The sequence below is a fragment of the Erpetoichthys calabaricus genome, chromosome 4 (genome assembly GCF_900747795.2).
Source record: "Erpetoichthys calabaricus chromosome 4, fErpCal1.3, whole genome shotgun sequence".
NCBI lineage: Eukaryota > Metazoa > Chordata > Cladistia > Polypteriformes > Polypteridae > Erpetoichthys > Erpetoichthys calabaricus.
In genome coordinates this window covers 166,967,104-166,980,599 of record NC_041397.2, presented here as the reverse complement: position 1 = coordinate 166,980,599, position 13,496 = coordinate 166,967,104, and the positions used below count along the sequence as shown (strand labels likewise).

The window sequence follows — 13,496 nt, the reverse complement described above, 5'->3', positions numbered from 1 at the left end:
GACCGCCTGAAGCAAATTCAGTAATATAATCACCAGGATTTAACTCACTGGTGAGCTCTCCTAAATAGTCACCCAGAGGAGGATTGTACTGACCAGGCTGAGAAGTAAAAATGACCGAGTCGGTGTCGTGGCACAACACCCTTTCTCCCAGACTGTCCAGTAAATCGTACAACTCTAACCGGGCATAGGCCGTGGTGAAAGCAGCAATGACAACATTAACGCTACCAGGTAGGGTATACTTTTCATCAGTGTGCTTCCATTGTATTTGAGCAATCTCATCGCCGATAAATTCAAAATAAGAAACATTATACTGTTTGGAGAAAATATATTGCAAGAATTCCTCACCGTCCTTGACTAAGCTAGTAGTGAGATGGAGAGGTTTTTGCCCAAATTTACCCCAAAGAGAATTTAAAAACAACTTTGAAATTTGTCTCTTAGCTGGATTTACGGCGATGTTATTGTGGTCCAATTGCACACCTTCCTTGTGATAATAATCTAAAATATAACGGTCTCGGGAAGCCTCATCCGTACACCAGGCAGGATAGCCCGAGGCCTCCTGCTTGCCTTTTAGATGAAGCTTGATATAGTCTGAAAATAACTCAGAAGTACGTTGGGGGTAATGCCAAATCTCGTATACTTTTGAAACTTTATACCCTTTGTCAATGGCCTTTGTTATTTCCACACTGCACCAAGTACCGGTTAAAGCTCTCTCATCCTCTGTGTGACGACAGTCCACAATCTGAGCTTCTGTCTCCGCACAGGTGCGACAGAGGGTGAACATTAATTTTCCACAAAACCTGAGAGGCAGGACTGGAAAATTTAGACCACGTGGAGGCTGGACGGTGGCTTTAATTAATCCAAAATACTGCCTGAGATCGCCAAACTGCTGAAAAATGATAGTGGGGTGACCGACCGGGTACGTTTTTGTTTTATTCACAAACGGGTACAAGCTAGTGAAATCATAATAGTGAATCTGTTCGGGGCCCACTGCCTTGTGGTACAATTTAATGGCGTTGGTACGTCCGCCGAACAACGAGTCCCTCGGTTGTATACGTTGAGGGAAATTACAGTGTTTTAAGAAAGTTTGTAGCCTGAGGTCTTGTTTTTTCATCGTCTCCCAAGAATGCTCCCAGAGCATGCGCACATCTAAATTAAATTTTGTTCTAAGTATTTCCAATTTTCTCATAAACTTTTGGTACATAACCGCACAAGTCATACCGGTTAAAGGATGGGTACTGTTTAAATCATAACATTCTGGACAGCCGTGATAAAAACAACCAGCAAATTCAAAGGCAGTCGGAATACCTTTAACTATGGCATAGCCGTCAAGATAAAAGGAACCCTTCTTTACTTCCCCAAGGTTTAGAGCGTGTTGAATGTTCAATTTTTCTATTTCACAGAGATACAATAACCATTGAATAGATGCGTTCGAATAGTTTTTCTGACTACTACTGTAATGGTCAGAAGGAATTATGCCGATAGACTTTGGAGGCATACAGTTTTGCCTGTACATTGCCATACATAGAGATGCCAGGGTCATGCATTGAAAACGGTCAATATTGCCAATTTTGATGACCTCGTCTCTGAATTTAATGCACGCTGTTCTAAGAATTTCGACGTCATTTTTACAATAAAAAGCCATCTCCTCTTTAAAATTAAAAACACCATGCTTGACATTGTCATACCAGGTAAAAAATTCTTCTTTTTCTTTGGCCATCATGCTCTAAACACGTAGCATTCAGGTTCAGGGTAGGGGCTGATATAATTCTGATTTTCAGCCGTATTGAAGAAATGGGGGAAATAACCTTTTGCGGCTTCAAACCCCATGGCTTTAGGCATGGCACTCAATTTCATTGTTAAAAAATTCAAAGAATCTATAAAACGTAATTGATAACCATCATCTGTGAAACACATCAGCATATTTCCTTAAGTAGTAACACGAGGGTTCACACCATTTTCAAGCAAATACTTCATTAAAAAGTACCCATCGTAACCTTTTGAATTGTGAGCTATAAAAGTATAGTCTTGATACTTGGGGCGACGGTATCTGGCAAAGAACTGGTGTACACAATCTTCACCCGCCCAGAACCAGGATTTACCCCGCAAGGACTTACAGTATATGTAATTACGAATGTGCACACCCGTTTCTTGCTGACTTTCAAAATCATAAAATACGTATTTCTCACAACGATCCTCAGACTTCAAGGTTTCTATAAAGCACTGATGGTTTTCTGCATCATTTTCAATTTTTGCTTTACAAACACGGCATTCCTTGGCCCGACATTTATGGGGTTTTGAGGCGGCATTCACTGTGTAAGTTTTGTAACACAGGGGACACCATATCGTTGGTCTTGTCGTTAAATTTAGGAATCGTATGCTGAATAAAACAAAATTGGGACCGGCAGTAACGGTTGCAATCACCACACTTGACAAGTTCTTCAGGGATCGGACGGCAATCTGGGGAGAAACAGACGTTGCAGTGGCCTTCACAACGATGGCTAAGGATTGAGTGGTAGCTTGTGTAACAGTAGTCGCACAAGTATTTCACCCCCAGAAACCCCTTTAAATTCAAAATACCGTAGTAATGGTTATCGTGTAAAAACATAAAATAGGTTTTGGGGTTTCTACCTCGGGAGCTTTCAAATTTTAAAAATTTCTCATTTCTTAGACACCTGTACCAGACAACAATTTTAATACCCAGCAAGTTTTCAAATTTATGAACGTCAGCAAAGGACACTTTTTCATGCTCAGATAATCCAGCCCTGCTCTGAAGGTTATACACTTCACGCATGCATAACTGGGGGTTTTGCATGTACCGGTCATCCATTAGGCTAAGCAAACAAAAGGCAAAACAGAGCTGATTCCCGTAATTATAAGAAATAATTAAATGCCTCGTTTTCTTTCTAACTATTTCATGATTGAGTAGAGATGAGACCTTGCGAGAGCTACGAGCGCCCCCGCTAGGTGACCGAACAATCTGGGTGACTAGCATCAGAGACTCATCCGCTAGCACACTCGCATGACTCTGAAGAAGATTCTCTATCTGATGAAGGAAATCGTTTACATTAATATTAGAGCCAGTCAGTTGTATAAAAACGCTGATAGGTAATGAATCAGCACGCAATTCTAGCTGTACAACATCTTGCGGATTTAAAGTACCTGAAAAACTATCCAGAATTATTTGCAGCATCTCATGAATACTGTTAAACACTTCCTCGTAAGACTCTAGTTCATAGGCATCGGCGAAATTTAAGGGGTGTCTTATTTCAGTGTGATTAAAAGCAGGTCTGTCGATCTGCTGAAAAACACCCTGACCGTCGTTACTAGAGACAACAGAGGGCCCGGCCATGCCTAAAGTAGACGAGGGTGAAGGTTTAGATACCACAGAACCACCGGACATGACTGGCGCGACTGAAGGGGTAACCACAAATGGCTGGGCAACAGGGACTGAGGAAGCAGTGACTGAAACAGAAGGCAAGATTGAAGCCGAGGGGGCAGAGGAGACTGAAGCAGACGGCTTGGCAACAGACGGCAGGATTGAAGCAAAGGGGGCAGAAGGGCTTGAAGCAGGGGGCCCAGAAGGGATAGAAACAGGGGAGACTGAAGCAGACGGCATGGCAACAGAAGGGATAGCTGAAATAAAAGAGACAGAGGGGGCAAAAGGGATAGAAACAGAGGGCCCAGAAGGGCTAGAAACAGGAGACAAGAATGGAGCAGGGGCCAAGACTGGAGCAGGGGGCAAGACTGGAGGAGGGGAGACTGAGGCAGACGGCTTGGCAACAGAGGGCAAGACTGGAGCAGAGGGTGCAGAAGGGATAGAAACAGAGGGCAAGACTGGAGCAGAGGGTGCAGAAGGGATAGAAGCAGAGGGCCTAGAAGGGTTAGAAACAGGGGACAAGAATGGAGCAGGGGCCAAGACTGGAGCAGAGGGGACAGAAGGGGTAGAAGCAGAGGGCACGACTGAAGAAGAGGTGTTAGAAACTGGTGCTGAAGCAGAGGGCCCAGAAGGGGGCAAGACTGGAGCAGAGGGGGCAGAAGGGATAGAAACAGGGGGTAAGATTGAAACAGAGGAGACTGAAGCAGAAGGCTTGGCAACAGAAGGGATAGCTGAAATAAAAGAGACAGAGGGTGCAGAAGGGATAGAAACAGAGGGCAAGACTGAAACAGAGGGCCCAGAGGGGTTAGAAACAGGGGACAGGACTGTAGCAGAGGGCCCAGAAGGATTAGCTGCAGTAAACAGAGACCGAGGAGACTTGAGCAGAAGGTACAGATGTAGCCAAGGGGGTAACCGAGACTGATGTGGCCATACTGTGAGAGGGGGCAGCATTTACAGAACCCAATGTGTTTGTTAAACCATGACCCGTTTGAGCATTCACATTTTCATTCAAAGACCACTGAACCCTTTCTAACAAGTTATTTAATGTTTGCATTTCATCGGGGGTGGCTACTGGACGTAGGGCTTCTAAAAGGCTGTCAAGCTGGTCAAAGTCGATGGGAGTGGTAACAGGTGAAGGAACTCTCATGGTCACTATTATATTATTCATTTGGAACATGTTTTGATTTTGCCAATTAATATATTCCAATTCATTAAAATATCGGGGTGGTGGAGTAGGCATTTTTGGGGGCCAAATAGAATAACTAAGTTCATTCACCATGTCATGCAATAACCCAGCATTTTGAGAACCGCTCCCAGCGTCCAAGTCCTCACTTGCACGCCTTTTGCCAGACATTATTTGGGGAAAAAGTTTTCTAAAATTGCATACAATAAAATAACCTTTTCACGTATATCTGGAGACAGTGGTAAAAGGTCCAGTAATGCACTTTGAAAAATCAACAGCACTCGTTCGATTTCAGCCTTCAGCTCAGCAGCCTTAGCAGTGGGATCAAATCTTTCAGGTTCACCGATTATTTGGGTGAGAAGTCTGGGTGATGATGCAAACGGTGGTGAACCCCCGAGTATCTGAGTAAGTAAGCCTGGAGAAGCGGGTTCTGAAAAAAACAAGCAAGACTAAGTTTTCTTTAAAAATAAACATTTGCCGCGCACTCGCACAAATAGTTCAACTTACCGGGCTGCGTGAATGAGATGTTCAATAGTAGACTGTCCGAGGGCCTTTGCGCCGATTCTAGATGCTGACTGGAAACTTCGGAAGAATTACCACTCTTTGGGAGTGTCGAGTATTCTGCTAAAAAGTACATATTTAACCCCAACGCCTTATTTTCTTCCACACACACACACGAACCGTCAGTTGAAAGTGGTACTTACGGGCTTCTGGGGACTCTTTGTCTGAGGCAGGATTTTTATTCTCAAAAAGACAATCTGTGGCAGCTATTAAATCCTTCAATTGCGAACTAGTTAGGTTTAAAGAATCAAACAGTTCAGCCTCCGATTCTAAAATATAAAAGACTAGGTTTGTACATACTTAAAGACAATTACATTAAAAAGTATTCAGCCAGAACGTTCTTATAAGTTTGTGCATTTTCATTAAAAGTAATTAGCATGAACCGTACATTACCATTAAATAGTTTGTACATACTTAAAGACATTAAATCGGCGCTGTCTTATAAGCAGAATTTCGATTTAGAAAAGGGTAGTGACTATAGTATGACTACTATAATTAGCATGAAACGTACATTACCATTAAAAAGTATTAAGTTTGTAAAAAAATTAAAGACATTAAAAGTACCCTAAGTTCTTGTCAATAAGCCGCGGCTTATCTAAGGAAAAAAGTTGTGAAAATGAAAAAATAGAATATCGGCTTATACATAAGTCCGGCTTATACATCCATCGCGGGGGTTGCGTTCCAGAGCCACCCGCGAAATAAGAATATCCGCGAAGTAGAAACCATATGTTTATATGGTTATTTTTATAATTTCATGCTTGGGTCACAGATTTGCGCAGAAACACAGGAGGTTGTAGAGAGACAGGAACGTTATTCAAACACTGCAAACAAACATTTGTCTCTTTTTCAAAAGTTTAAACTGTGCTCCATGACAAGACAGAGATGACAGTTCTGTCTCACAATTAAAAGAATGCAAACATATCTTCCTTTTCAAAGGAGTGCAAAGCAAGCAGTCAAAAAAAAAATCAATAGGGTTTTTTTGGCTTTTAAGTATGCGAAGCACCGCCGGTACAAAGCTGTTGAAGGCGGCAGCTCACACCCCCTCTGTCAGGAGCAGGAAGAGAGAGAGAGAGAGAGATAGAGAGAGACAGATAAAAAAAATCAATACGTGCCCTTTGAGCTTTTAAGTATGCGAAGCTCCGTGCAGCATTTCTTTCAGGAAGCAGCTGCACACAGCCCCCCTGCTCACACCCCCCTACGTCAGCGCAAGAGAGAGAGAGAGAGAGAGAGAGAGAGAAAGTAAGCTGGATAGCTTCTCAGCCATCTGCCAATAGCGTCCCTTGTATGAAATCAACTGGGCAAACCAACTGAGGAAGCATGTACCAGAAATTAAAAGACCCATTGTCCGCAGAAATCCGCGATATATATTTAAATATGCTTACATATAAAATCACAATTTAAATGACCGCTACGCGCTCGTGTTGACTCGGCGACGCCCAGAGCAGAAAGAACGCGCTCCGGCCGCTCCAACCGCGCCATGCGGGGAGTGAGAGAGACGGCAATATCTCACACTCTCTCCCCCCTTAAAGAAATTAAATGGGCGCGAGTGAGACCACTGACCTCCCTCCCTTCTATTAGTTATAGGTTATAGTACGTTCGGCTTATCCATGAGTCCGGCTTATCTATGATACGATTTTATTTTAAAAATTCGTATGATTTTTGGTCTCCGGCTAATACATGAGTCCGGCTTATAGACAAGAACTTAGGGTATTAAATCGGCAGTCTTATAAGCAGCATTTTGATTTAAAAGAAGATCTGACTACTTTTTGAACAGCCAACCGGCCAGAAACTACAGCCTTCTGAAATAAGAAAAATACCACATTTATAAAATCTGTGCGTTATGACTAGATACAGTTTTTTCATTTAAAAAGCAGAAAACCTACCTCTGGGTGAGAGGCAGCTTGGAGATTGCTCTTCGTCGCTGGAACTATCTGATTTGAAAGCGGATTTATAAAAGAATATCATTTCAACAGTTTGAAGAGACGGTCGTTAATGACATATATTTCGATAATCTACACTTTCCATCAATCACAAAAGTATTTTTTGCCATGCCAGCCATTGCGGAAGAAAAAAGCGAAAACGCATACCTTTTAAAAAAGCTCGCAGAGAAACTTGGAATGCTGGAACAGTTATTGTGGTAATACCCGCGAAGCAGAACACTTTATGCCGTGCATCGGGCTCTGTACCGCCTTGGAAGGGCGGAGCGAAACACGCGAGACGTTTGTGAGAAAGCTCATAGGTTCAGAGTTGTTGATGTTCCTCCTCTAAGGGGCGAGGAGACCCTGGTAGCGGGAATAAGCCTCATTCAAACACTCACCGCTATAAGGTTCACATCTAAGCAAATAGGAAAAAGATTACCCTTTATGTTTTAAAGCTGATAGACTGTAAATGTGAAACGAGGCTAAAATACAGTACTAGAAATATAAACAACTTTATTAAAGATCATTGTGAATATAAGAGAGAGTCGTTAGTGGGAAATATTTCATTTAATAACTTTGTTCTTAGATCGTAGGAATGTAAAAAGTCTTTTTTGACCTTTATCACTCTCACCGCTATAAGGTTCACATCTAAGCAAATATGAAAAAGATCACCCTTTATGTTTTACCGAGAGATCATTGTGCTAACGCCACGTGTATTTTAAAGCTGATATTGTAAATGTGAAACGAGGCTAAAATACAATACTCGAAATATAAATAACTTTTTAAAGATCATTGTGAATATAAGAGAGAGTCGTTAGTGGAAAATATTTAATAACTTTGTTCTTAGACCGTAGGAATGTAAAAAGTCTTTTTTGACCTTTATCGCTTTTTAAAAACAGTCTTGTGGTTAAGTTTGCAGAGCCAGTGTTGAAAAGCGTATTAAGAATTTTAGTAAAAATCAGAAGGAGTTTATATTTTCTTAATTACTTTGATTCGGGTGAGAATAAGTATTTTACTTTAAAACTTTATGATATAAAAACATAGAACACGTTTAAATTAGATTAAGAATTTTCTTAACTGTTTAGGTTGAAAACAGAAAGGCGCCCTGTGGGGGACTTAATTGTTGCAACGTCTGGGTGTCTTATTGCTGAGGCATAAAACAGCAGGTAAGCATTTTTAGATTATTATCATTTAATCAGAAAGGCACTGCCTTGTTACTGCATGGTAATTAAATTAAAGTGTAAAGAGACAGGCTCTGATTGATTATAATTGCAAAACAAGTCTGATTGGTCATATGGTTAAAACCATATTTGGCGCCTTCCGATGGGGGGAAGTAATTGCAAAACAAGTCTGATCGATCATATGGTTAAAACCATATTTGGCGCCTTCCGATGGGGGAAGTAAATGAAAAACAAGTCTTTTAGCTTAATTGTTTTGAACTGGTTAAATTTAAAAAGAGGCCTGAGGAGTAGCTATGTATTTTCTTCCTTTTGATTCTAGTGCCAGTTATATCATTTTAGTTATGGCTATGCAGGAAAGATAAGTGCTTATAAAATAAAGACGCGTGTCGTGAACTTATAGCTTAGAGCGGGGAGTCAATATCTTATATCGTTTTTAGAAAATTGTATATTTATAACTTAGAGCGGGGGAGTGAATATCGTTTTAGTTATGGCTATGCAGGAAAGATAAGTGCTTATAAAATAAAGACGCGTGTCGTGAACTTATAACTTAGAGCGGGGAGTCAGTATCGTTTTTAGAAAGGTTCGGCTAGATAATTGTATATTTATTTTCTTACTATTAGTTTATAACTTAGAGTGGGGGAGTGAATATCATTTTAGTTATGGCTATGCAGGAAAGATAAGTGCGTATAAAATAAAGACGCGTGTCGTGAACTTATAACTTAGAACGGGGAGTCAATATCTTATATCGTTTTTAGAAAATTGTATATTTATTTTCTTACTATTAGTTTATAACTTAGAGCGGGGGAGTGAATATCGTTTTAGTTATGGCTATGCAGGAAAGATAAGTGCTTATAAAATAAAGACGCGTGTCGTGAACTTATAACTTAGAGCAGGGAGTCAATATCTTATATCCATCCATCCATCCATTTTCCAACCCGCTGAATCCGATATCGTTTTTAGAAAATTGTATATTTATTTTCTTACTATTAGTTTATAACAGAGCGATGAGTCAATATCTTATAGCTTATAAATCATATTAACGTAGTCCATATTTTTCTAGTTTCATAAATTTTCATATTTTTATATTTACATAAATCAAATTTTTATATTTTCATAAATCATATTTTCATATTGGGGCGGGGCTTGAAGTCATCAATCAAACTAACACCTCCTTTGACAGGTGCTTTCTGTATGTACTACTACTGTCAAACTATACAACTGTTGGTCAAGGATGAGTGCGGAAACTGCCTCTGACTTGCTAAGATTATGTAAATGTAGTATTGTGCAAATTAAGGTAATTGAGCATGAACTAATCTGCCACCTTGCCACAGACCAGTGCTGCAGCTCTAGTTAGTTAAGAAGCATGTCATTTCAAGTGTAAAGCAATGTTCCTCTAGAACATGTACAGTGTTGGTATCATGGCAAGACTTTCCACTTTCTACTGTAACACTCTTCAGCATCAAATAAAACCAAAGCAAGCACTACTGGTAATCTGAGGGGTCCTATTTATTCTGTTTCTTTGAATGCCTCTGATCCTTTTCCTGAATTTTCTAAGGACTTGTAAACAAAGGGACAATTTTGATTTTCAGGCTTTAGGGGATTAATTAAAATGCTATTATGCAAGCTCCAAAAACACACAAATCAAAAGAATTTATAAAGGGCACACATTGCAAAGAAATGGGTGTTAGAGTTTACAATAAACAATCAACTATTGAAAATGTTTTAGCTCCATATGATATCTGAATATATGGGTACGACTGACGATCCTAATGTGATGTGGAAGATCCTGAAGGTTGCTGAGGGTTGTGTTGGTGTTGTGCTGGTGTTCCCAGAAGGAGGTGTTTCATCTTGCAGGGCACCCTGGATATCATTGAGAGGAGTCACAGCGCACGGCTCAGTGGCAACTCTGATTGTACCGGGAACTGAGAGGGATGGCTGCTTGGGCTCTGAGGGCAGATAAAGAGGCGTTTGTTAGAGGGATCTGTGAGCAAGTGACACACCATCTGTGGTCTAGCACAGGGGTGGGCAGATTCAGTCCTGGAGGGCCGCAGTGGCTGCAGGTTTTTGCTCCAACCCAATTGCTTAATAAGAAGCCCTTATTGCTCAAGTAACACTTCAGCTTCACTTTAGTTGTCTCGCTCGTTAAGATTTTGAACCCTTATTGCTTATTTTAGTCTTAAACAGCTGTATTCTTGGTTTTTAATTGCTCCTAATTAGCAATACCATGCAAATGACAAAAGAGACCAGCATTTCTCCATTTAGCTTGTTTTCATTTACACCTGTGTGTATTTATCGTGCACTATTTGGTTTAATTAAATACTTGGAAGGAAAGTGAAGAGAAAAAAGTGAAGCACTGAGAATTACTCATCTGTTTTAGACTTCAGATCATTTGGATGATATCCTTAGAAAGGAAAATAAATCTAGGATATGAGAATGACCTGACATGGCAGAGTTAAAGCACTAACAAGCCATGCAATTAAATAATTGACAAGGATTGTTTTTTAATTAAGCAACTGGGTTGGAACAAAAACCTGCAACCACTGCGGCCCTCCAGGACTGAATCTGCCCACCCCTGGTCTAGCAACCCACGTCCTGCTTACAGAGGAATCAAAGCATTATGCATATCTGAATGTGTTCCTCAGAGAGTCGCAGTCAGGGCAGCTGATGAAACAGTCCTTAAGGATGACACTGCAGTTGTGACCCGCTGGGCTGGCTACTTTGAGCAGTTGTTCAAAGCTGATCCTCCAGCTAGGACGTTGGATATCTCTGGGTCCACGGTTTTTGAGGCTGATCCTCCAATTATCTGTGAACCACCCCATCTCACTGAGATTGCACAGGTGGTGAACCAGCTGAGGGGGGGAATGGCTGCCCGGGATCTGTGGTATCCGGGGCTGGTGGTAAGGCTGTCCTCCTGGCATTGCAAGCAATCTTTGCTTCCATTTGGGAGACTGGCATCATCCCAACTGACTGGAAAATGGGACTTGTTGTCCCTATCTGGAAAGGGAAGGGTGATCGCCTGGATTGCAGCAACTACAGCAGGATAACATTGCTCTCGGTGCCAGGTAAGGTCCTTGCTAGGGTTGTCCTCAATAGGATCCGTGATCACTTGCTCACCTACAAGCGACTGGAACAGTCTGGTTTTACATCTGCATCCTGCATCCCGCATCCTGGCACTGAGGGTTCTCATGGAGTGCAAACGCGAATATCGGCAAAGTTTCTTTGCAGCTTTTGTCGATTTTCATAAAGCGTTTGACTCAGTTGATCAAGCTGCCCTGTGGAACATTCTGAGGATTCGCAGAATCCCCTCAAGGTTGCTGGATATCATGACCAGCCTGTACACTGGTACTGTGACTGCTGTACAGAGTGGCGGCAGAGACCTCTGCGTTTTTCCCAGTTGATTCTGGGGTTCATCAGGGGTGTGTTCTTGCTCCTACTCTGTTCAATGCTTGTATGGATTGGGTGTTGGGCAAGGTCGTGGGGTCCAGCGGCTGTGGGGTATCTTTTGGTGAAGAAAGGTTTACGGATCTTGACTTTTCTTGAAGATGCTGTGATCTTCGCGGTGTCAATGAAGGCTCTGATCTGGGCACTCGAGAGACTGAGCGAGGAGTCTGAGTGTCTGGGCTTGTGAGTGTCCTGGATAAAAACCAAGATCCGGGCCTTTAATGACCTCTTGAGCACAGCCATCAGCAGTGTGTTTGTTTGCGGAGAGTGTGTTGACCTTGTTGAGCGAGGTTTACTTACCTTGGCAGTGACATTCATGTCTCTGGTGACTCTTCCTATGAAGTCAGTAGATGGATTGTGACAGCATGGGGCGGTCATGAGGTCTCTGGAAAGGGGTGTGTGGCGCTCCCAATATCTATGCAAAAGGATGAAGGTCCAAGTGTTTAGAGTCCTGGTGCTTCCTATCTTGCTATATGGTTGCGAGACATGGACGCTATCCAGTGACCTGAGGCGAAGACTGGACTCCTTTCGTACTGTGTCCGGAAAATCCTTGGGTACCGTTGGTTTGACTTTGTGTCGAATAAGTGGTTGCTCATGGAGTCCCAAATGAGGCACATTACCTGCATTGTGAGGGAGCGTCAGTTACAGCACTACGGCCAGAGTGATCAAGCTCGTAAGATCCTCATTGTTAGGGACCTGAGTGGCTGGACCAGACCAAGCAGTCCCCCACAGTGCACCTGCCTGTGACACATAGAGGGTCATTTCCGGAGGGTGGGACTGGAACGCGTGTCTGCCTGGGGGATTGCAAACCGGGATCCCAAGTTGTTTTGTTGTATAGTGGGTGTGGCAACGCACTGTACCAGTGCATGCTCCCCAACTTGACTTGATATCAGTTTTGGAAGTTTGCTGATAAATTTAAAATGAAATTCACATATAAATATAAAGAAAAGCCTCTTGGTATATGCAGATCTAAATACACACACATATTTTTATCATTAGAAGTTTGAACTGGCTCGATATTAAACAGATTTGAGCCTTTTACAACACTGGTAAGTGCTTTCAAAATATGCAGAATTACAGATTTTTATACCCATGGGAATGTCAATATACTTGTTGATGCCAGTACATAGCACTTTCCTACTAAATGATTACTTTTTTATTTATGATAGCTTACTATTCTCATTTGAATCTTTCAAATACAACATGATTGTTACCTTATACCATACTCCACTTATTCTAAACCTGACTGTAGTGATACAACCTATTAAGGGTATCAGATCAGAAAATTCTAAATATGTTTGAAATAAAATACACTGAAAACTAGAAACGCATCAACCTACTCTAAAATATTTCTTTAGATGATAAAGAACATGAAAGATTGACAAATGATGAGCTTTACAAAAAGACTTTTACAACAATTTGAAATTAAACTCTTGACAAGAGAAACAGAGCAAAGCATTTATAAATTTTAATTTTTTTATTTGAAATTCAAAATGAGAATTTATTTTAAAAGTCAATTTTGTAAAGACCTAAAGAAAAAGGTACAATAGTGCTACCTAATTTTCTGTTCTATTGCAGGGATGCAAATATATGCACACTCAGACTTTGGGAATGGACAGCAGCTAGTCATGGAACTGAACTCGTGCTCAAATCCTATTTATATGCCCTGCCATGTGCCCTAATTCCAGTTCCCTTTCCAACAAAGTCATAATCCAATTACCTTAAATTCACCAATAACCCCATAGTCCCGTTTTGGTGTCATTGTAGAATATACGTATTATATACAGCACCCCTATATAACAAACACATTCTCTAGCCTTCTTTATATCTTATGT

General features: G+C 41.3%; 1 protein-coding gene across 1 annotated transcript in view; it reads right to left on the bottom strand.

The window, feature by feature from the left end:
• Positions 1-215: 215 nt before the first annotated feature.
• The window catches only part of LOC127527551 (uncharacterized), a 972,553-nt gene continuing 959,272 nt past the window's right edge, over positions 216-13,496 (bottom strand). The window contains exons 2-3 of the mRNA XM_051926627.1: positions 449-1,305; positions 216-221 (exon numbers count right to left, since the gene is read on the bottom strand). Of these exons, the coding sequence (XP_051782587.1) occupies positions 216-221; positions 449-1,305 (863 nt within the window). The remainder of the gene's footprint in view (positions 222-448; positions 1,306-13,496) is intronic.